This window comes from Eptesicus fuscus, chromosome 1 (assembly GCF_027574615.1).
Source record: "Eptesicus fuscus isolate TK198812 chromosome 1, DD_ASM_mEF_20220401, whole genome shotgun sequence".
Classification (NCBI taxonomy): Eukaryota; Metazoa; Chordata; class Mammalia; order Chiroptera; family Vespertilionidae; genus Eptesicus; species Eptesicus fuscus.
Window position 1 is genome coordinate 127,454,152 of NC_072473.1, and position 23,821 is coordinate 127,477,972.

Below are 23,821 nucleotides of genomic sequence, written 5' to 3' on the forward strand. Positions count from 1 at the left end.
TACAATCGTTAAGCGGAGGTGGGGTAGGGGAGGGGTCTCCAGGGCAGTCTCCTGCCATGGCAGCCAGTTCAGACCAGTGAGAGCACCCACTTCCAGGGCAGCAGCCAGCTGCCCCCAATCCATGGCAGTTCCAAGAATCCCTTTGCCAACAAATCTAACTGCCTCAGATCCAGTCTCCGGACAGCTTTGCCTTCCCCATTATCCTCCAGTGCCCCCACCTCACCTCCCAAGAACACTGGGGAGGGACTTCTCAGGGTGGGTACCAATGTACCTGGGTCAAATGCCACCTCCTATGAAACCTTCCCTGACACACCCACTGAACAAATTCGAATTACTTGTGGCTCCCTTTGTTCCCACACGTGTTGCTCAAACGTCTAGTTAGCACTTCGAGTTTGACCTCTTCAAACTACTTATTGTTCATTGAACCTTGCCTCCCTCATTAGATGGTACGCACACTCCTTTAGGGATACACACATGGTCTCTTATTCGTGTCTTCCAACCCACCCCAACTCCCACCTGTACTCCACCCAGCCCATCATAAATGCTCAGGAGGTGTTATTGGGAGGGTGCCCTGAACTGACCCTCCCACCACAATAGGTCTTTTTCTTTGGCACTTTTTTATTCCTCCTGTCTTGTCCCTGGCCAACTCTTCTTGTTATTCAGGTCTCAGCTCACTTGGCACCTTCAAGAGGCGTTCCTTGACTACCCTATCTCAAACAGACTATCTTTCATCCAAATCTCTGTTTCATAACTTGTGCTATTTTCCTCACAGCACTCACTGCAGTCTGAAATTCTCTTATTTGGTTCACTTTATTGTCCGTCTCCCTCACTGGAATGTGAATCACAGGAAGGCAGGGGCCGTTTCTGTTTTGTTTATCCTTGAATCCCCAGTGCATAGAACAGTGCCTGGTATATAGTAGGTGCTCAATAAATATATGAATGAAACTATATTTGTTAAATTAGTATTTTTTCAATATAGTTTATTGATTTTTTACAGAGAGGAAGGGCGAGGGACAGAGAGTCAGAAACATTGATGGGAGAGAAACATCAATCAGCTGCCTCTTGCACACCCCCTACTGGGGATGTGCCCGCAACCAAGGTACATGCCCTTGACCGGAATCGAACCTGGGACCCTTCAGTCCGCAGACCGACGCTCTATCCACTGAGCCAAACCGGTCAGGGCTGTATTTGTTATTGACTGATCCCCCAGTAGAATGTCAGCCCCCTGAAGGCCCGGACCTTATTTTCATTACTGCTACATCCTCAGCACCCAGCACCCTGCCTGGTGCATAGTAGATGCTCAATAAAGAATGGTGGAGTGAGTTACTGTTCCACATACACCTTAACTCTACAGACTCCAAGCTAAACTTAGTCTCTTCTTCCCTACCAAACCTGCTTTTCCTCTGTGTACTCTCCCTCAGTCAATGGTATCACCATCCACTCTGACACGCAACCCAGAAATGAACACACACTTTTTCACTCATCCACTCCTGTTTTTCCTTTCCTTTTAAATATTTTTTCTTTTCAAAATAATTAGTTGAAAGTATTACATTTCCCCCTTTCCCCCCCACTGACCCCCTCCAACCCTCCCTCCCCTCACTAGCTATTTTCAATTAGTCCCCAAGCCCTGCCTATTCAATCTCTACTTAATCTGATCCTTTTCTACCCTTGCTACAACTATCCTGACTTAGGTCACATCTTTTTTTTTTTTTCATGACTAATGCAACAGTCTCTTACCTCATTCTTTTTTGTGTGTGAAAACTTCATGCATTTGCATGTCATCCTTGTGTAGGGGCCATGCTAATCTCCTTGTTCCAATTTAATACACGTGCTGCTGAAGTGAGCGCCCTTCTGCATCCTTGTGAAGCTAAGAAAGCTTAGTAAACTTTCTTAATAAACTTGCATATGGTCACATGGTCATGTGTTTTATAAAGTTGGTAAAATATACTTAAACCACAATTGGTTAAAACTGCTGTCCCTGCTGGGCTGGTGTGGCTCAGTGGTTGTCAATCCAGGAACCAAGAGGTCACTGGATCGATTCCCGGTCAGGGCACATGCCAGGGTTGTGGGCTTGATCTCCAATGGGGGGCATGCAGGAGGCAGCCGACTGATGATGTTTCTTTTTTTAAAAATAATATATTTTATTGATTTTTTACAAAGAGGAAGGGAGAGGGATAGAGAGTTAGAAACATCGATGAGAGAGAAACATAGATCAGCTGCCTCCTGTACACCCCCCACTCGGGATGTGCCCTCAACCAAGGTACATGCCCTTGACCAGAATCGAACCTGGGACCCTTCAGTCTGCAGGCCGACGCTCTATCCACTGAGCCAAACCGGCTAGGGCTGATGTTTCTATCTCTCTATCCTTCTCCCTTCCTTTTTCTCTAAAAATTAATGAAAACATAAAAAACTGCTGTCAGAGAAAGACAAATATCACATGATCTCACTCATATGTGGAATCGAATGAATAAAATAAACTAACAGACAAAATAGACCCAGAGACACAGAAGCATGGAACAGACTGCAGAACCTCAGAGGGAAGGCAGGGGAGGGTGGGTGGGTGGGAAGAAATCAACCAAAGAACTTGTATGCACATATGCATAACCCATGGACACAGACAGTAGGGTGGTGAAGGCCTGGGGTGGGAGGTGGAGGTGGGTGGGTGCGGGCTAGAAGGGGTCAATGGGGGGAAAAGGGGACCTATGTAATACTTTCAACAATAAAGATGTAATTTAAAACAACTGCTATCCCTTTCCAGAGTTTCCCTGGTCACATTTTCTCCTGTAGTAGGTGGTGTTGGAGTTGCCTCAGACATTTTTGAGATCCAGCTAAGTGGAAGTTGATTTGGGGCCCATATTTAGTTGGGTTTACTGGGACATTTATATGTGGTCTATATAACTTCTATTCATCGTTATTACTCAGGAATGGCTTCTGGAAATATTCTTACTGTCTACCCTTTGAACCTAATTTTGTATTCACAAGTGTATATCCTTTTTTAAAAAAATATATTTTTTATTGATTTCCGAGAGGAAGGGTGAGGGAGAGAGAGTTAGAAACATCAATGATGAGAGGGAATCATGGATCAGCTGCCTCCTGCATGCCCCACTACTGGGGATCGAGCCCACAACCTGGGCATGTGCCCGGACCAGGAATCGAACCGTGGCCTCCTGGTTCATAGGTCGATGCTCAATCACGGAGCCATGCCAGTCGGGCACAAGTGTGTATTGTTTTCTTAAAGTCCCACCTCACAAACTGTATAAGCTTTAGGTGCCAGTAAACCTGGCATTTCCTGTGCCTAAGACGCAAATGTCACTCAGCTGTTCTTGCTCAAAAACCTTTAGTGTTTTTTTTTATTGCTTGCAGGATAAAATCTAATACTCATTTATTTTGCAAATGTTTCCCCAGGTGTCTGCATGCATTTATATTTGTTGATTCTTTTACCTGCAATGTTAAGTGAAATTTTATGTATCCTCCACGTCTCCCTTGACAGCAGCAAGCAGCTGCTGAGCACTTTCTTCGCTTTACTTGGCACCTTGCAAGAGGTGTGTGCGTGCTTACTGGACTTGTATTCCAACTGTTGATTTGCAGGCTGGCATCCTGCACTAGCTGGCAATTTCTCACTGCACGGTCCCTCTTTCCATCCTTGCACCCCCAGGGCCTAACCCACTCTCCTGAATAAAACTGATGTGCACACTCGCATTTTTTTTTTTTAAAGCGTGGGACCCTTTAAGAAAATCCAATAGTAAGAGACTCTTCTCAATTGCCTGAGCAAACCTGCGCCATCTTGAAGCAGGTGTGTGGAGCTCCATTCATTCAACCTCTTCTCCCACCTCACCCTCAGGCTGGAGTCAGAAAATCGTGGGACGTGGGCAGGGAAATATATATGTATATATAGTGCAGGAAAATATTTGAACTGGATCTGAAGTGCATTTGAAGCGAAGCAATAAGGTTAGAGGAGAGAGGTCCCAGGGAGCTAGGAAATGGACCAAAATGAACAGGAAAGGGACCGAGGACCGAGCGCGGGGGTTGTAGAGGGCGTAAGGTTGCTTCCCAGCTCGGAAATGCATCACCTCAAAACTGTGTCCTCCTTTTGGGGATCACAACGGAGCTTTCTTACAGCGTGAAAAAGACACGCCAAGAAGATCGAGTGAAAGGGTTTCAGCCTGAACGCCAGGCTGGATGAAGCCTCCGCCTCCGACTCCGCCTCCGCCTCCGCCCGGGCCCCAGACCCCCCATCTCCCCCCGCCACCTCTTCATTTTGCAGTTTCCAGTCAGAGTCCACCGCCTCTCCTAGGAGGAGAGGCTGGGGAGAGTGTTGTGCGGTGGCAGCGAAGCGCTTCCCTCCCCGCTGGCCCCGAGGGGGAAGGCCTGGAAGGTTCTGGCCCCTCTCAAAATGGAGCCAAGCGACCGCCTCGCCTAAGATGGCGGCTCCCCCGCCTCTCCGCTCCAGGCCCTCGGCGTCCATTGGGCGCCTCGAGGAGGAGAGCGGGTCCCAAGGTAGCCGAGCCCCGCCCCCCTTTCTCAAGACCGGCTCCGCCCCATGGCGTCACGCGGGAGCCGACCAGCCGCCCGGCCCCCCGCCCCTCGCCTCCGCCGCCGGGTGTTCGCGTGCGGGCGCCCTCCTAAGATGGCTGTCGGATCGCCTCCTTGCGGCCGCGCCGCCACTCTCAGTATGGGAGCTGTTTACCCCGTATCTCTCCTCCCCTCCGCGCTTCAACTTCCTCGTTGTTTTGAATAAACTTTATTGACTACTCCGAATTGCCTCCCACCGCCACCGGGCTTCTCCCGGCGGCTTCTCGGGCCATTTTTCCTCGCGATTTGGCCGCCGGGTCGTCTCCTTCCTCGTCGCTTTGCTCGCCAGCGAAGCTCCGGCCGGGCCGGCGACGACGCCGAGTGGCGGCCTCCGGACTAGGCCCGAGCCGCGGTCTCCAGTAGGCCCTGGCGGCCGAGCCCGGGGCAGAGCCGCGGAGAGAGCTGCCCGGAAGCGTCGCTGGGCGGCGGGGGCCGAGCGACCAGCGGGTGGTCGCAGGGGCCGACGAGCAAGGTTCGCTGCGCTACAGGGAAAATCCCAGAATTCGGCGCGCGCCGCCGGTGGGGCCGGAACTACCGGCCGAGCCTCCGCCGAGCGACGCCAACGGCTCCCGAGCGAGCCCGGCGGCCGGCGCGTCGGGGGGTGGGGGGGGTGGGGGAGCTGTCGGAGCTTCGCCGGCGGGAGTGATCCTTGCGGCTCGGCGGATGCGGAGGTCCCCGTCGAGCTCGGGACCCGTAGACATTGTTGTCAGCTCGGGGGTGTGAGGAGGTTCCTGTCAGTCTGGGAGGTGTGAAGACATTCTCGTAAGTTTCGGGGCTGCGAGGCTATTCCTGTCAGTTTGGGGAATCTCTCGGGAGATCTCGGTCAGTTTTGTGGGGGGGACGAGGAGACCTCGTCCTATGGAGGGGGTTGTGGGGGGAGATGCCTGCCAGGGTCCGAGCAGCGAGAAGAAAACAAATCCTTGCTCAGTTGCGGGAGTGTGAGGAAATGGTCCTCAGTTGCGGGGGGGGGGGAGGTTTGGAGCGCCCCTTTTTTTTAGTTTCGGGGGTGCGACGGGAACAGCCGGTCGTGTTCGAGATAGACGACGAGCTGACGAGTTGGGGGGTTGTGATTTATTTCAGTCGTTGGGCTACGGAGGCTCCCGCTAGCCGGGGTGGGATGACGGGGAGAGTTCTCTCAACAAGACCCCACAACTGGGATTTGAGTTGGGCGCCTCTGCCTTGCTCCCGAAGGCAGCGAGGTAATTTGCGAGGGAGTGAGCCCGGGTCCACGGATTCCCCGTCTCTCGCCAGCTGCCTCTGTTTGGGGGGCAGAGAGAAGGGGCTTCTGCTGCCCCCCCCCCCCCCCAGCCTCATTCTGGCCTCATAATCAAGAGCGCTCTGGGAAGCAAGAAGAGGGTGCAGTGAGGGATCAAAGAAGCTTCCTGAAAGGCATCAGCTATTTCCCTGAACCACAGAAAGAAGTTCTCACGGACTCGGGGTCGGGGGTGGGGGTGGGGGCGGGGGCCGAGGAGGTAGCAGAGGAGCGGGGGGGGGGGGCAGAGGGGGGGGCGGAAAAGCCTCCTGGGCATAGCGTCGGTCTTTATTTGTTAAAGCTGTTCTGGAAGCGGGTGGACTTTCTCAGATTGCCCCCTACAGCCACACCCCTGTGTTGCACCCCGGCTGTGGTCACTCCCCTGTCTGTGAGCCGAGGGTTGGTACCCTGGGGCACCAGATGGACTGTGTGAAAAAAGTGTTGTTTGTGTCCAGCCCCGGTCCAGGAAGGACGCGTGCCTCTGCCTCCCACTCCTCGGGACGCTCTGAACCTGGCTGGCCACACAGCGCTCCCCGGCCAGCCGAAGATGGCCACGGTGCCAGTGTACTGCCTTTGCCGGCTGCCTTACGATGTGACCCGCTTCATGATCGAGTGTGACATGTGCCAGGACTGGTTTCATGGCAGGTAAGGAAGGCCGGCCGGGTGGGCCAGGTGTCTCACTCGCTTTTCTCTCAGCTCTCTTTTAGATTCCCCGCTCAAACTCGATCCCCCTCACTCTAGGAGAATTGACTCCAATTCACCTCCCAGGCCCAGGTGCCTCCATCCCTCCCTCCGGCTAGGGTCTAGCTGACATTGGCCTCTGGTTTCTCCTCTTTTTTTCTCTCTCTCCCTATGTGTTTTTTTCTTTGCACCCTTCTTTTGATTTTTTTTTTTTATAATTTAGAAAATATTTTCTTTCCAACTACAAAGTGCCGTTTTTGCATACTGATAATTTTATCTCAGATCCGGGCTTGGGAGGAGACAATATTACATTTTTGGATATGTGAGTCCAATCAATACAGATTTGAGTTCGGGCTGTGCAGTTTATTGTAGCAAGTTTGCCTTGGGCGAGTTGCGCTGCTTCTCTGAGCCTCATTGTCTTCACCTATAAAATATATCTAATACATCCTTCCTGATTATTTAAAGCATTTTGCATGCACTCAGTTAATGGAGGCAGAAATGCAGCAGTATTTTATTTCTATAGCATTTATCTGCAGAACCATCTAGATTGAATTAAGCAGAAGAGATGTTGGGTAAAACAGCAGGCGTAGAACCACTCCTGAACTCCCTCCAGTTTACCATGTGTGCACGTAAGCACCTGTTATCCAGGATTCTAGAGAGGTTAGTGTGAGCAATAAAACTGTGATACTATCCCATTCCTGGGACTTAAATCCCAGGTCTAGAAAGAAAACTGTGAGAGGGCTTTGTACACTGGAGTGCAACAAAACCGTCTATGGCACCCTCCTGTTGCATGTTGTTAGATTTTAGAATTTTCAGTCACTAGCCCCTTCCAAAGAGCTGTTCCTGTTATATACCCAGGACCAAACAAGATGCAGGTGTTGCTAAAATTCTGCTCTCAGTAGGGACTGCCTCATGTAGCACATCCAAATTCATATTCAACTGATTTTTATTGACTTTTCCCTGTGGGCCAGGTGCAGAGTTCCGTTGACTGCCTCGTGTTATTTCATTTCAGAGGGGACAGACATAGAGGGTGGGACCTTTTCTTTCCCTCGGAAAGTAAGTGGGGATTCAGATGTTTCTCAGGACTCCTTATATCTTTGCCAGTGCTGGTCAAGTGACTCCACTGTTAAAATATTTTTTTGTTGGTTCCATTACAGAATAAAATTCTTTTTTTCCCTAAATTTTTAAATTGATTTCAGAGAGTAAGGGGAAGGGAGAGAGAGATAGAAACATCAGTGATGAGAGAGTCATTGATCGGCTGTCTTCCACACGCCCCACATTGGGGATTGAGCCCGCAACCCAGGCATGTGCCCTGATCAGGAATTGAACTGTGACCTCCTGGTTTATAGGTCAATACTCAACCACCTGGGCCAGAATAAAGTTCTTCAGTCTTCTTTGTGTGACAGACAAGACCTTTTGTGATCTATTTGTTCAATCTAAGTTCCTGCCACTTGTCCTCCCTTGTTCTTTATGTCCTAGCAAGACTTGAACTACTTATAGTTTTTTTTTAAATATTTTTTTATTGATTTCAGAGAGGAAGGGAGAGGGAGAGATAGAAACATCCATGATAAGAGAGAACCATGGATCGGTTGCCTCCTGCACATCCCCTACTGGGGATCGAGCCTGCAACACGGGCATGTGCCCTGATCAGGAATCGAACCTGTGACCTCCTGGTTCATAGGTCGATGCTCAACCACTGAGCCACGCCGGCTGGGCACTTATAGTTCTAAGACAAATTTTCTGTGATTCTATATCTTTGCACATTCTATTTTGACTAATGTCCTGTCTTTTACAACTCACAATATACCTCTTCTGTAAAAGTCTTCTTCCACTGGCTTCCCGTTACACTTGTGTACATCCTTACCAAAAGTAATTATTTCATCATATCATAGTTATAAATACATCTGTGTCACTTATTAGCTGGAACTACCTGAGGGCAGAGGTGTCATCTTTTCATTTTTTGGTATCCCCAGAATTTGGTTTAGACTTAAACATATAATAGGTGCTGAGTACATTTTTTATTTTTTTATATTTAGAACTATACTTTATTATTTGAAATTTTAAATGGATAAGAATTTAACTTTTAATATTTCAAATTATTTTTATTTACTTTTAAATTTAATTTTATTGTTTAAGGTATTACAAATAGTAGTACATACGTCTCTTTTTTTTCCCCATTGACCTTCCCCCGGCCTCCCCTGCCCCCCGGCACATGCCCTCTTTATTCTTTTTTGTTTGTTGGTTGGTTTTTAATATATTTTTATTGATTTCAGAGAGGAAGAGAGAGGGAGAGTTAGTTAGAAACATCAGTGATGAGAGAGAATCACCAATTGGCCACCTTCTGCACACCTCCCACTGGGGATCGAGCCCACAACCCTGGCATGTGCCCTTGACTGGAATCAAACCCAGGACCCTTCAGTCCGCAGGCCGACACTATCCACTGAGCCAACTGGCTAGGGCCATACTGAGTACATTTAAAAATTAAATTTATTGAGGTAACATTGGTTAATAACATTATATAAATTCCAGCTGTACAGCATTATAGTTCTATCTCTGTATACTCTATTATGTGCTCACCACCAAATTTCTAGTTTCCTTTCATTACCATATATTTGACCACCTTTACCAATTCGCTCTTTCCCCACCCCTTACATTTTTCAACGAAGAAGTGAATGAATCGTCATGAAAAGAGCTATTTCTGTGACCCTTGCTTTGGATTGTGTGGGAAGTGTGTAGATTCAAATCTGGAAATTGAACTCTTGCCCACAATATAGAGACCCTATTTTCACAGTCTGGGTACAAGAAACAGGAAGGAATGGTTTCTCAGTGCTTACTAATAGGATGTAGGATAGGACTTCGCATAAATTATCTTAACCCACACCCAACCCTGAAAGTTACATATTTCTTTTTAAAATAATGTTTTAATTTCTTTCCCAATTATCTAGTGGAGACATGCTCATTATAGAAAATATAGAAAAAGAATAAGGAAGGAATTAAAACTTACCTATGAGTCTACTGTTCAGCACAGTACACTTACGTTTTTTGTTGCATTAACTCCCATCATTTTTTTCCCCATTGATTTTTTAGAGGGAGGGAGAAAGGGAGTGAGAGAGAGAGACAGAAAGAAACAGATGTGTGAGACACAAAGATTAGTTGCCCCACATGTGCCTTCATGTGCCCCACATGCCCAATTTGGCCAGAAAGGGAATGAATGCACAACCCAGGTAGGTGCTTTTGACCAGGAATTAAACTAGTGACCCTTTGGTTGACACTCTATCCCAGGGGTGGGGACCTTTTTTACTGCTAAGGCCATTTGGATATTTATAGCATCATTCACAGGCCATACAAAATTATCAATTTAAAAATTAGCCTGTTGTGTTTGGTCAGACATTTAATTAACTCCTAATGCTTGGCAGGCCCGGACCAAATGATTTTGCAGACGTTCCCCACCCCTGCCTGGCCACTGAGCAATACTGGCTAGGGCTAACTCTAATAATTTGATTAGAATATAAATATATATTTTTACAACATGGGGTTATATTATAAATATTTTATAACCTGAGTTTTTATTCCTACATTATGTGAATATTTTACTTGATTTCTGATATCCCACCATGTGTATTTTCCCTCACTTAACTCAGTCATTGCCTCTGTGGTTAGATGCTTATGTTTGTACTTTTTTGTATTATAAATAATACTAAAAGCCCAGTGCATGAAATTCGTGCACTGGAGGCGGGGGGGTGACCCTCAGCCCAGCCTGCGCCCTCTCGCAGTCCAGGACCCTTGGTGGATGTCCGCCTGCTGGCTTAGGCTTGCTCCCCACGGGGATCGGGCCTAAGCTGCCAGGCGGACATCCCTCTCGCAGTCCAGGACCCCTTGCTCTGTACTGCCCGTCTGCTCGCTGCCACAGAGGCGGGAGAGGCTCCCTCCACCGCCGCTGTGCTCGCCAGCTGTGAGCCCAGCTTCTGGCTGAATGGCACTCCCCCTGTGGGAGTGCACTGACCACCAGGGGACAGCTGCTGCATTGTCTGTCCCCTGGTGGTCCTGGTGGTCAGTGCACATCATAACGACCAGTCATTCTGGTCATTCCGCCTTAACAGTCGCTTAGGCTTTTATTATATAGACTAGAGGCCCTGGTGCACGAAGTTTGTGCACGGGGGGGGGGTCCCCTCAGCCCAGCCTGCACCCTCTCCAACCCGAGACCCGTCAGGGATGGGGCCTAAACCAGCAGTTGGACATCCCTCTTGCAATCTGGGACCTTTGGCTCCTAACCACTCACCTGCCTGCCTGATCACCCCCTAACTGGTCCCCCACCGGCCTGGCCACCCCTAACTGGTCCCCTGCTGGCCTGGTTGCCCCCTAACTGCCCCTCTGCCGGCCTGGCCACCCCTAACTGCTCCCCTGCTGGACTGATCGCCCCTAACCACCTCTGCCTCAGCCACTGCCACCGTGGCTTTGTCCGGAAGATGTCTGGTTGACCCGGTCTAATTAGCATATTACCCTTTTATTAGTATAGATTGTGATGTGAAAGAAACGGGAGGTTCTGGAAATGTTTTGAATTTTAATATGGGTGCTAATTAAAGTGAAAAGCATTGTGTAGTGAACATCTTTGCACAGTAGAGACTTGACATTTACAAGGAACACCACTGAGGCCTTTCAGAATTCCAAATTTACAAATACAGAAGTGGGTTGATGGGTCAGGCCCCTCCTTAATCACATTTCTGTAGTGAGTCTGATATTTCTGTGCATACCCTGACACAAGTTAACTTGCATCAAGTATCAATATGAGTATTGATCAGCTGCCACCTGCACACCCCAAACTGGGGATGTGCCCGCAACCAAGGTACATGCCCTTGACTGGTTGAACCCGGGACCCTTCAGTCCACAGGCCGACGCTCTATCCACTGAGCCAAACCGGTTAGGGCTGCCTTAATGTTATTAATAAAAGTTTTTATTTCTTCTCATGCATGTCTTTATGGGCTGCCAGAGAACAAGAAGGACAGCTAAGAATCACGCCCTTGGTGCATGGCTGCTCTTGCTTGCTCAGTACATTGCTTTTACACACACACACACACACACACACACATGGCTGCTCTTGCTTGCTCAGTACATTGCTTTTACACACACACACACACACACACACACACACACACGACTGCTCTTGCTTGCTCAGTACATTGCTTTTACACACACACACACACACACACACACACACACACACATGGCTGCTCTTGCTTGCTCAGTACATTGCTTTTACACACACACACACACACACACACACACACACACACCCCTTCCCATTTAAGTTTGTACTTCAGCACAATTGAAAATTACTAAATAGTGTGGACTTTTCATAGTTGCTCACGATAGTTAAACCCACACACATAGGTGATTTAAATCTGTTCACATCTCTGAAGTCTTCCATAGGCTAGATTTCATTTTTGAATTTATTTAAATTTTTTTATTGTTGAAAATATTACCTATGGCTCCTTTTTCCCCCATTGACCTCTCCCCGCTCGCTCCCCCCCCCCACTCATGCCCTCACCCCCTTAGTGTCTGTGTCCATTGGTTATGCTTATATGCATGCATATAAGTCATTTGGTTGATCTCTTAACCACCCCCCACCCTCTTCTGCCTTCCTTCTGAGGTTTGACGGTCTGATCGATGCTTCTCTGTCTCTATCTTTGTTCATCAGTTTATGTTGTTCATTGTTTTTTTTTTAATTTCTTTATTGATTAAAGTATTACATATGTTTCCTTATCCCCCCATTACCTCCCACCCGCCCATTCATGTCCTTACCCCCCTGTTGTCTGTGTCCATTGATTAGGCTTATATGCATGCATATAAATCCTTTGGTTGATCTCTCCCCCTTACCCGCACCGTCCCCTACCTTCCCTGAGGTTTGACGTTCTAATCGATGTTTCTCTGTCTCTGGTTCTGTTTTTGTTCATCAGTTTATGTTGTTCATTATATTCCATAAATGAGTGAGATCATGTGATATTTATCTTTCTGCGACTGGCTTATTTCACTTAGCATAATGCCCTCCAGCTCCATCCATGTTGTTGCAAATGGTGAGAATTCCTTCTTTTTTACCGCAGCGTAGTATTCCATTGTGTAGATGTACCACAGTTTTTTAATCCACTCATCTGCTAATGGGCACTTAGGCTGTTTCCAAATCTTAGCTATGGTGAATTGTGCTGCTATGAACATAGAGGTGCATATATCCTTTCTGATTCGTGTTTCTAGCTTCTTGGGATATATTCCTAGAAGTGGTATCACTGGGTCAAATGGGAGTTCCATTTTTAGTCTTTTAGGAAACTCCATACCATTCTCCACAGTGGCTGCACCAGTCTGCATGCCCACCAGCAGTGCACGAGGGTTCCTTTTTCTCTGCATCCTCGCCAGCACTTGTCCTTTGTTGATTTGTTGAGGATAGCCATTCTGACAGGTGTAAGATGGTACCTCATTGTTGTTTTGATTTGCATCTCTTGGATGATTAGTGACTTTGAGCAGGTTTTCATATATCTCTTGGCCTTCCTTCTGTCTTCTTTCGAAAAGTATCTATTTAGGTCAGTTGCCCATTTTTTGATTGGGTTGTTTATCTTCCTTTTGTTAAGTTGTATGAGTTCCCGGTAAATGTTGGAGATTAAATCCTTATTGTTGATATCATTGGCAAATATGTTCTTCCATGCAGTGGGCTTTCTTGTTTTATGTTGTTCATTGTATTCCACAAATGAGTGAGATCATGTGATATTTATCTTTCTCCAACTGCTTTATTGTGCTTAGCATAATGTTCTCGAGGTCCATCCATGCTGTTGCAAATGGTAAGAGTTCTTTCTTTTTTACCGCAGCATAGTATTCCATTGTGTAGATGTACCAGTTTTCTAATCCAGTCATCTGCTGATGGGCGCTTAGGCTGTTTCCAAATCTTAGCTATGGTAAAATGTACTGCTATGAACATAGGAGTGCATATATTCTTTCTAATTGGTGTTTCTGATTTCTTGGGATATAGTCCTAGAAGTGGGATTACTGGGTCAAATGGGAGTTCCATTTTTAGTCTTTTAGGAAACTCCATACTGTTCTCCACAGTGGCTGCACCAGTCTGCATTCCCACCAGCAGTGCACGAGGGTTCCTTTTTCTCCGCATCCTCGCCAGCACTTGTCATTTGTTGATTTGTTGATGACAGCCATTCTGACAGGTGTGAGATGGTACCTCATTGTCGTTTTGATTTGCATCTCTTGGATGATTAGTGACTTTGAGCATTTTTTTCATATGTCTCTTGGCTTTCTGTATGTCCACTTTCGAAAAGTGTCTATTTAGGTACTTTGTCTATTTTTTATTTTTATTTATTTATTTATTTAAAATATATTTCTTTATTGATTTCAGAGAGGAAGGGAGAGGGATAGAGAGATAGAAACATCAATGCTGAGAGAGAATCATTGATTGACTACCTCCTGCACGCCCCCTAATGGGGATTGAGCCTACAACCCGGGTATGTGCCCTTGGCCGGAATCGAACTTGGGACCCTTCAGTCTGCAGGCCGACGCTCTATCCACTGAGCCAAACCAGCTAGGGCCCTTTGTCCATTTTTAAAAATATATATTTTATTGATTTTTTTACAGAGAGGAAGAGAAGGGATAGAGAGTTAGAAACATCGATGAGAGAGAAACATCGATCAGCCGCCTCTTGCACCCCCCCCCCCACTGGGGATGTGCCCGCAACCAAGGTACATGCCCCTGACCGGAATCGAACCTGGGACCCTTGAGTCCGCAAGCCGACGCTCTATCCACTGAGCCAAACCGGTTTCGGCCCTTTGTCCATTTTTTTATTGGGTTGTTTATCTTTTGTTAAGTTGTATGAGTTCCCTGTAAATTTTGGAGATTAAACCCTTATTGGATGTAACATTGGCAAATATGTTCTCCCATCAGTGGGCTCTCTTGTTTTGTTGATAGTTTCTTTTGCTGTGCTGAAGTTAGGCTAGATTTCTTAAAGCCCAGTTAGGGGTTAATAATGCCAAATTACTTCCCAGAAAGTTTATAGTAAGGAAGGTGGCTGTTCATTCCATTTTGGTGGTGAGAATCTGGAATTCATGGAGATTAACTTAAACTTCTTTCTGAGCCTGGATTTGAATTTACAATTATTTGGCTCCAAAGCCTAGATTCCCAACGCTAGGGAAAAGGTGGTATAGCTCCATTCATGCTACTGTAAAGGGCTGGGTTTTGCGAAACACTTTGATTTGTAGAGCAGTAGTTCTCAAGGTTTAGTGTGAATCAAAATCATTTGGAAGACCTATTAAAAGACAGATAGCCCTAGCTGGCTTGGCTCAGTGGATAGAGTGTTGGCCTGTGGACCGAAGGGTCCCAGGTTCGATTCCCATCATGGGCAGGTACCTCGTTTGCAGGTTCTTCCCCAGCCTGGGCCCTTTTCGGGGCTGGTGCAGGAGGCAACCAATATCTCTTACATTGATATTTCTCTCTGTCTTCCCTCTCTCTTCCCCTCTAAAAATCAATGGGAAAATATCCTTGGGTGAGGATTAAAAAAAAAAAGCTCCACCCTCAGGGTTTCTGCTGTAGTGGGTGAGAGGGGGCCACCTTCAGAACCACTGATTTAGAGCATTATTCTGTCTCACTTCCTTCCCTTTCTGTGGAATGTGACAACTTCTGATGTTGGGGGATTGTTGGGCTAACATATCATTGCTGTACATAGTCATTCTCAGAGTATGGTTCATTAACTGGGAACTTGTTAAAAATGCAAATTTTTGGACTGGGATACAGCCATCTGTATTTTAACAAACAGGTACATTCTGATGCACTCTAACTTTTGAGAATCATTGCTCTGTACTGGTGGAGAAGTTAGTTGGCCAGCATTTATTGATGCCTGGGGCTTGAGCAAAACCTCACCCCTTTACAGTTTCCCTATATATAAAGAAGTATTGGTTGGCACATCCCTAAGGGAGGTAGCTGTGGCGTGGACTATAAACTCTGGAGGAAATGACTCTGTCTTCAGATCTAGGTTCAAATTCTGACTCGGTTACATTTTAGTAAAGGATTTCATCTCTGTGAAACCTCAGTTTCCCTGAGAGTGTTTGTGATGATTTAAATAAAATGGTAACGACCCTTGTTTATTGCATACTAGTTAATGTGCCAATCAATATGCCAAACACTTCACCTAATTATCTTTATTCTCTTGGCTTTCTGTATGTCCACTTTCGAAAAGTGTCTATTTAGGTCCTTTGTCTATTTTTTATTTTTTATTTATTTATTTATTTAAAAATATATTTGAGTTGAAAAATTATGAACTCAATTTATTTATTTAATAGTTATAGAATTATTCAGATTATCTATTTTCTGTTGGGTATGTTGTGGTAGTTTTTACTTTCCAATGAATTTGTCCATCTCATCTATGTTGTCAAATTTAAATATGTTCATATTATGTCCTTATTATCCTTTTGATATCTGCAGGCTGGGTATCTTCTCTTTTTTTCTTTGTCAGACTTGTTAGAGGTTTGTCAGTTTCATTGATATTTTCAAAGAACAAGTTTTATTTTTAAATTAAAGAACTTTTAAACATTATTCACGCACACACAATTTTTTTAAAGTTTCAAATTCTTTTTTATAATATATTTTTATTGATTTCAGAGAGGAAGGAAGAGGGAGAGAGAGATAGAAACATCAATGATGAGAATCATTGATCGGCTGCCTCCTGCACGCCCCCTACTGGGGATCGAGCCCGCAACCTGAGCATGTGCCCTTGACCGGATTCGAACCCGAGACCTTCCAGTCCACCGCTCTATCCACTGAGCCAAACCAGCTAGGGCCACACAGTTTTTTAAAATTGATTTTTAGGGAGAGAGGGAGGGGGAGAGAGAGAGAAGAAGGAAGAGGGAAAGAGAAACAAACATTGCTGTGAGAGAGATACATTAATCTATCGTCTCCCGCATGTGCCCTCACCTGGGATTGAAACTGGCAACCTAGGTATGTGCCCTGAGCAGGAATCAAACCCACGACCTTTTGGTGCACAGGATGATGCTCCAACCAACTGAACCACACAGGCCAGGCCTCGAAGAGCAGGTTTTATGTTTCATTAACTTTATCATCTTTCTGTTTTCAATGTCATTGATTTCTGCACTTAATTATTTCTTCTTCTGCTTGCTTTGTGTTTATTTTGCCCCTCTTTACCTAATTTCTGGAGGTGGGAGCTTAGGCTATTGATTTGAGACTATTCCAGTGTTGTTATTTTTTTGTTAATCTTCACCCAAGGATATTTTTTCCATTGATTTTTTAAGAGAGAATGGAAGGGAAGGAAGGGGGGGAGAGAGAGAGAGAGAGAGAGAGAGAGAGAGAGAGAGAGAGAGAGAGAGAGAGAAACATCGATATGAGAGAGACACATTGGTTGGTTGCCTTCTGCACGTGCCCTGACCAGGGCCGGACACCTGAAACCCAGATATGTGCCCTTGAACAGGAATCGAACCCTCAACCCTTCGGTGTAGAGGCCGATGCTCCAACCATTGAGCACACTGGCCAGAGACTATTCCCATTTTCTAATGTATTTAGTGCTATTAGTTTCCCTTTTTGTACTGACTTAGCTATCTTGCAACTTTTGATATGTTTTCCTTTTCATGTAGTTCAATGTCATTTTTAATTTCCTTAGAGACTTTTTGTTTGGCCTATGAATTATATAGACTGTGTTGTTTACTTTCCAAGTATTAGGAAAATGTCTTGATTTCCCTTGAATTCCTGAAGGGTCTTTTCATTTGATATCAAATTCTGGGTTTCCAGTTCTTTTCTTTCAGCACTGAAAACTAGTGTGCTACTTACTTCCATTTGATCTCTATAATTTCTTATGAGAGATCCTCTGTCATTTGAAGGTAATGTGTCATTTCTTTCTTACTGCTTTCAAGATTTTTCCTTTGTCTTTTGTGTTTAGGAGTTTGACTATGCTATTCATTTTAGTTTATTTTTTAAAATTTATTGGGATGACATTGGTTGGCATGAACATACTGGTACAGGTTTCCAGTGTGGGTTTCTGTGTTACAAGATCTATATATTGCACCGTGTGCCCACTACCCAAAGTCAGATCTTCTCCTGTCACCTTATATTAGGACCCCCTTCTCCCACCCCCTTCCTTGTGGCAGCCATCATCACACTGCTGTTTGTTCACAAGTTTCAGTTTTATATCCAACATATGAGTGAAATCATATGGTTCTTAGCTTTTTCTGACTGACTCATTTCACTTAGCATAATGTTCTCAGGGTCCATCCATGTTGTTGCAAACGGCGCTATTTTATCCTTTCTGATGGCTAAGTAGTATTCCCTTGTGCATATGTACCACATCTTCTTTATCCAGGCCTCTATCGCAGGACCCTTTGTTGTTTGCATGTCTTGACCACCATGAATAATGCTGCAATGAACATAGGGGTGGATTACGCTATTTCTCAGTGTGGATTTCTTTGGGTTTGTCTTTGTTTTAATCTTTTTTGTTTGTTTGTTTGTTAATCCTCACCCAAGAATATTTTTCCCTATACAGTAGGTCCTCAGGTTACGTCGGAGATCCGTTCCTACGGCGCGAAGTACGCGATTTTCGCCGTAAGTCGGAACCCACCTACATAAAAGCACGTATGTCACTCACATGGAGCACATACACAGCAGTAATGAAGTGAAACAGTAAAAAAAATTTAAAAGAGAGATAACAATTCCTGACCTTTACTTGTGGTAAATAAATAATAAAAAACATAAAGCACATATGTACATACGTTGAAATGATGGAACTTTTTTTTTCATAAATAAATGGCTACGTAACCATGAAACGATGTACGTTGAGTCCGACTTAACCCAAGGACTGCCTGCATGTTAATTTTATATCCTGCAACTTTACTGAATTTGTTAATTCAATCCTAAACTTGTGTGTGTGTGTGTGGAGTCTTTAGGATTTTCTCTATATAAAATCATGTCATCTGAAAGTAGAGACAGTTTTACTTCTTTCTTTGCAAATTGGATGTCTTATTTTTTTTTCTTGCCAAATTGCTCTGGCAGGGATTTCCATAACTATGTTGAGTAGGAGTGGTGAGAATGGGCACTCTTGTCTTGCTCTTGACCTTGGAGGAAAAGCTTTCCACTTTTCATCATTTGAGTATAATGTTAGCTGTGTGCTTGTCATATATGGTCTTTATTATGTTTAAGTACATTCCTTTTATACCCCATTTTTTGATAATTTTTATCATAATTGGATGTTGCATTTTGTCGGATGGTTTTTCTGCATCTTAGATGATCATGATTTTTTTCTTTCATTCTATTAATGTTATGTATCACCTTTATTATTTTTTAAAATTTATTACTTTTTGGTTGTGAATCATCTCTGAGGATATTTTTCCCATTGATTTTTTTTGGTGAGAGTGTGGAAGGGAGGGGAGAGAGAGAGACATCTATGTGAGAGAGACATCGATTAGTTTCCTCCTGAACACTTCCCCACAGGGGGATGGCGGGGGACAGGGGTTGAACCTGCAACCCAGGTATCTGCCCTTGGCCCTTCGGTGCGCAGGCTGATGCTGTAAACCACTGAACAACACCAGCTAGGGCTATCACCTTTATTGATTTGCTTATGTTGAATCATCCTTGCATCCTTAGGATAAATTCCACTTGATCATAGTAACTGTTCCTTTTGTGTTGCTGAATTTGGTTTGCTAGTATTTTATTGAGAATTTTTGCATCTATATTCTTCAGGGATATTGGCCTGTAGTTTTCTTTCCTTGTAATGTACTTATCTGGCATGTTTAAAAATCAAGGTAATGCTGATCTCATGTAATGAGTTTGGGAGTGTTGCCTCCTCTGTGATTTTTTTTTTTAAGTTACCATAAGACCCAGAAATCCTCTTTGAATTTTTTGAAGAGTTAGTGAAGAATTGGTGTTAAATCTTCTTTAAATGTTTGGTAAAACTCACTAGTGAAGCCATCTGGTCCTGGGTTTTTCTTTGTTGGGAAGTTTGTGGTTTTGTTTTTTAACTATATTTTTTATTGACTTCAGAGAGGAAGGGAAAGGGAGAGCGAGATAGAAACATCAATGATGAGAGGGAATCATTCATCAGCTGCCTTCTGCATGCCCCACACTGGGGACTGAGCCTGCAACCCAGGCATGTGCTCTGACAGGGAATAGAACCATGACCTCCTGGTTCATAGGTTGATACCCAACCACTGAGCCATGCCAGCTGGGTGGGAGGTTTTTTTTATTACTCATCCAGTCTCCTTACTAATAATTGGTCTGTTCAGGTTGTATTTTATTCTTGATTTAGGGTGGGTATATTTTATGTTTCTAAGAATTTATCCATTTCTTCTAGGTTGTCCAGTTTTTTGGCAGATAGTTGTTCATAGTACAATCTATTGTCTTTCTTCTGTTCAGTTGAGATAATTTCTATTGTTTTAGCTTCAAGTTTACTTTTTTCCTGTAGTCTACATTCTGCTGTTGAGTTCATTGAATGAGTTTTCATTTAAGTTATTATATTTTCATTTCTAAAAGTGCCATTGTTTCTTTTCTATATCATCTAGTTCTTTGTGGAGAGTCTCTTTTTTATTGATTAAGGTATTACATATGTGTCCTTATCCCCCCATTGCTCACCCCGCTCATGCCCTCACCCCTGGTGTCTGTGTCCATTGGTTAGGCTTATATGCATGCATACAAGTCCTTTCATTGATCTCCCCCCTTACCCCCACCCTCCCCTACCTTCCCTCTGAGGTTTGATCATCTGATCGATGCTTCTCTGTCTCTGTTTTTGTTCATCAGTTTATGTTGTTGACCCTTTCTATTTTATTTGTTTCATGCATGTTCATAATTGTTCATTGAAACATTTTTATGATTGCTCCTTTATTTATTTTTTTTAATTTTTATTTTTTAAAAAAATATATTTTATTGATTTTTTACAGAGAGGAAGAGAGAGGGATAGAGAGTTAGAAACATCGATGAGAGAGAAACATCGATCAGCTGCCTCCTGCACACCCCCCACTGGGGATGTGCCCGCAACCAAGGTACATGCCCTTGACCGGAATCGAACCCGGGACCCTTGAGTCCGCAGGCCGACGCTCTACCCACTGAGCCAAACCGGCTTCGGCATGATTGCTCCTTTAAAGTTGTCAGATAATTTCAACATTTGTGTCATCTCAGTGTTGAGATTGATTTTTCTTGCTCATTCAAGTTGTGATTTTCTTTGTTCTTGATATGATGTGTGATTATTTTCATTATGTTCTGGATATTTTGGGTATTGTGCTATGACATTCTGGATATTATATCTTCTGTTTTCGCAGGTCTCTTCAAACACTGCACTTCAGTGGCAGAGAAAATGGGTACCACTTGGTTATACCAGGTGGGACTGGAAGTCAATGTTCCCCATTTGGTCTCTGTTTACACCTACTACCTCTGGTTCTGCTGTCCCTAGTCAGGGTGCCTTCTTCTCTCCATCTTTCAGAGTTGCCTTACTTTTTTGTATATAATGTCCAAGACTTTTAGCTGTACTTAGAGGGAGGAATAGGGAGTGGTGTGTCTATTCCATGTTGTTCCAGAACCAGAAGTGACCAATTAATCTTCACAATAGCTCTTTGGATCTGTTATTTTCTCCCATAATAAGTTGCCCAAAGTTACACAGCCAGTTAGTTGCTCAACCATCAGTCCAACCTAGGTCTCTTGGACTCTTGCTATAAGATATAGTACTGTAGAAAGTATAAAGCACTGTTCAAAGCTATTTTCAAGACGTTGTGGGAGATAGAGAAAATCAGGCTTATAAACTCACATACAGCCCACATTTTTGTTCCAGGTGAAATCAGGTTAAAGTGTACACTAGTTTTTATTTTGAAGTGGTAGAAGGCTAACCCATAGCTTTAGGAGAGAGAGAGAGAGAGAGAGAGAGAGAGAGAGAGAGAGAGAGAGTGTGTGTGTGTGTGTGTGTAAAAAAGTTATGTGGCAAAGGGAAGAGAGGTGCTGGCATTTATATCTAGGGTTTTACTAGATATAATAAACTAGTAGCCCATTGCGTGATATCGCGCACAGTAGGTCACCTGCCGCTTTCACGGGAGCCAGCAGGAGACGCAGCATGCCGCCGGGAGCTGCGCTGCTTCCATGGGAGCCATGCGGCTCCTGCGGGAGGCAGAAGCGAGCCGCCAGCACCCACGGGAGCTGGGAGGAAGCCGAGAGGGACCCGTGAGAGACCCGTGAGATTCTGTGGGAGGTGGGAGGGAGCTGCGCTGCTTCCATGGGAGGTGGGCCTGCCGTCTCCTCTCTGGGCCTGTGCTCAGCATTGGAGGCTGGAGGCCGGCCCCCCTGTCCCCCAGAGGCCCTCTGCCAGGCCGGGGCAGAACAGTTGCCTCGTCACCGCTCAGGCTGCCCGCTCACAGTGGCTGCAGCCTGCCCCCGCCCCCCCACCCCCCGGGACTGAGGGACTCCGACAGGGCTGAGGGGACTGGGCGCTGCCATATTTGTGACGGAGTGATGGTTAATTTGCATAGTACCCTTTTATTATATAGGAATATAGGATGGGCTGCAGAATCCCTGCCTTGGAGAAGGTCTTGTAGGGTGTAGAGTTGGAAGGATCAGAGGACAGCCTGATCTGTCAAGATTCTTGGGATGTCTCTTGGAGTGGCATACTTTTTAAATAAGTTTTTATTTTTAATAATTATAGATTCACACAAAGTTGTAAAAACTTCATGGAGCATGCCTGTGTACTTTAACCCAGATTTCCTTATATCTTATTTAACTATAGTACAATATCAAAACCAGGAAACTGGCATTGGTTTAATCTACTAATCTTACTTCATTATTACCAGTTTTATATGTACTCATAATTGTGTGTATGTGTGTTTAGTTCCACACAGTTTTATCACATTTGTAGATTTGTTTAACCACAACAATCAACCTACAGAACTATTCCTTTATCATTGGGGTAGCATTTTTGTCCCAGGCCACATGGAAGGAGTTTGGAATGGCAAACATACCAAAGAATGGGTGGTCAATGTCTCTAGGGGGAGTGTCCTGAAAATTTAGAATACAGTGGAAGGTCTGATAGGAATAATTCCCAGGACTGTGTTATGGGAGCCAAATGAAAATATGCTTTGGAAACAGAAGCATAGTGGTGAAAGCATGGCTTGGGAGTCAAGGTAACTTGGAATCCTAGTTCTCCCATTTATTAGCTCTATTGCTTTGGGCAGGTCCTTTGACCTCTTTATCATCTGCTTTCGTAGCTTTAAAACAGAAAGAATCCATATTTCATGTGGTTGTTGTGAGGATTAATGAGCGAATGTCTGTAAAGCATCTGCATAGTCCCTGGCTCAAAGTACTCAATTTTGGCTATCGTCTAGAACATTCATACAATAAATATTTAGTGAATATTTACTGTTTGTCAAGCAGTGAGCTAAGAACCATGGGAGGTAGAGATGAAGACATGGGCTATCTAGATTATCTCAAGCTAGAAAATAAGACGGATTCGTTTATTCACTCATTTATGTACTCACTTACTGGACAGTGCAGTTCCAGGCATTGTTCTAGACGCCAAAAAGGGTAGGATACAGCAGTGAACACAAGACCATAAACTAGCAGTAAATATATAATGTGTCAAGTTATAATAAGTGGCATAGAGAAATAAAGCACGGTGAGCAAGAGCTGGAGTGCCACCCCTAGGGCTTGAGGCGTGGTTATTATTATTTTTTAACAAATCTTTATTCAGATTATTACAGTTGTTCCTCTTTTTTCCCCCCATAGGTCCCCTCCACCCGGTTCCCACCCCACCCCATGCCTTTACCACCCCCCCACACACTGTCCTCATCCATAGGTATATGATTTTTGTCCAGTCTCTTCCTCCACCCCCCACACACCTTTCCCCCCGAGGATTGTCAGTCCACTCCCTTTCTATGCCCCTGATTCTATTATATTCACAGTTTATTCTGTTCATCAGATTTTTTATTCACTTGATTTTTAGATTCACTTGTTGGTAGATATGTATTTGTTGTTCATAATTTTTATCTTTCCTTTTTCTTCTTCTTCCTCTTCTTAAAGAATACCTTTCAGAATTTCATATAATACCGGTTTGGTGTTGATGAACTCCTTTAGATTTTTCTTATCTGTGAAGCTCTTTATCTGACCTTCAATTCTGAATGATAGCTTTGCTGGGTAGAGTACTCTTGGTTATAGGTTCTTGCTATTCATCACTTTGAATATTTCTTGCCATTCCTTTCTGGCCTGCATAGTTTCTGTTGAGAAATCAGCTGACAACTGTATGGGTACTCCCTTGTAGGTAACTAACTGTTTTTTCTCTTGCTGCTTTTAATATTCTCTCTTTGTCTT

The 23,821-nt window shown here is 44.6% G+C and overlaps 1 protein-coding gene and 1 pseudogene across 1 annotated transcript in view; one reads left to right on the forward strand and one right to left on the reverse strand.

Moving 5' to 3' along the window:
- Positions 1-1,747: 1,747 nt before the first annotated feature.
- Positions 1,748-1,847, reverse strand: LOC129150325 (U6 spliceosomal RNA; annotated as a pseudogene).
- Positions 1,848-4,938: 3,091 nt separating this feature from the next.
- PHF8 (PHD finger protein 8) overlaps positions 4,939-23,821 on the forward strand; it is an 83,777-nt gene continuing 64,894 nt past the window's right edge. The window contains exons 1-2 of the mRNA XM_028135017.2: positions 4,939-5,044; positions 6,280-6,469. Of these exons, the coding sequence (XP_027990818.1) occupies positions 6,372-6,469 (98 nt within the window). The 5' untranslated portion in view covers positions 4,939-5,044; positions 6,280-6,371. The remainder of the gene's footprint in view (positions 5,045-6,279; positions 6,470-23,821) is intronic.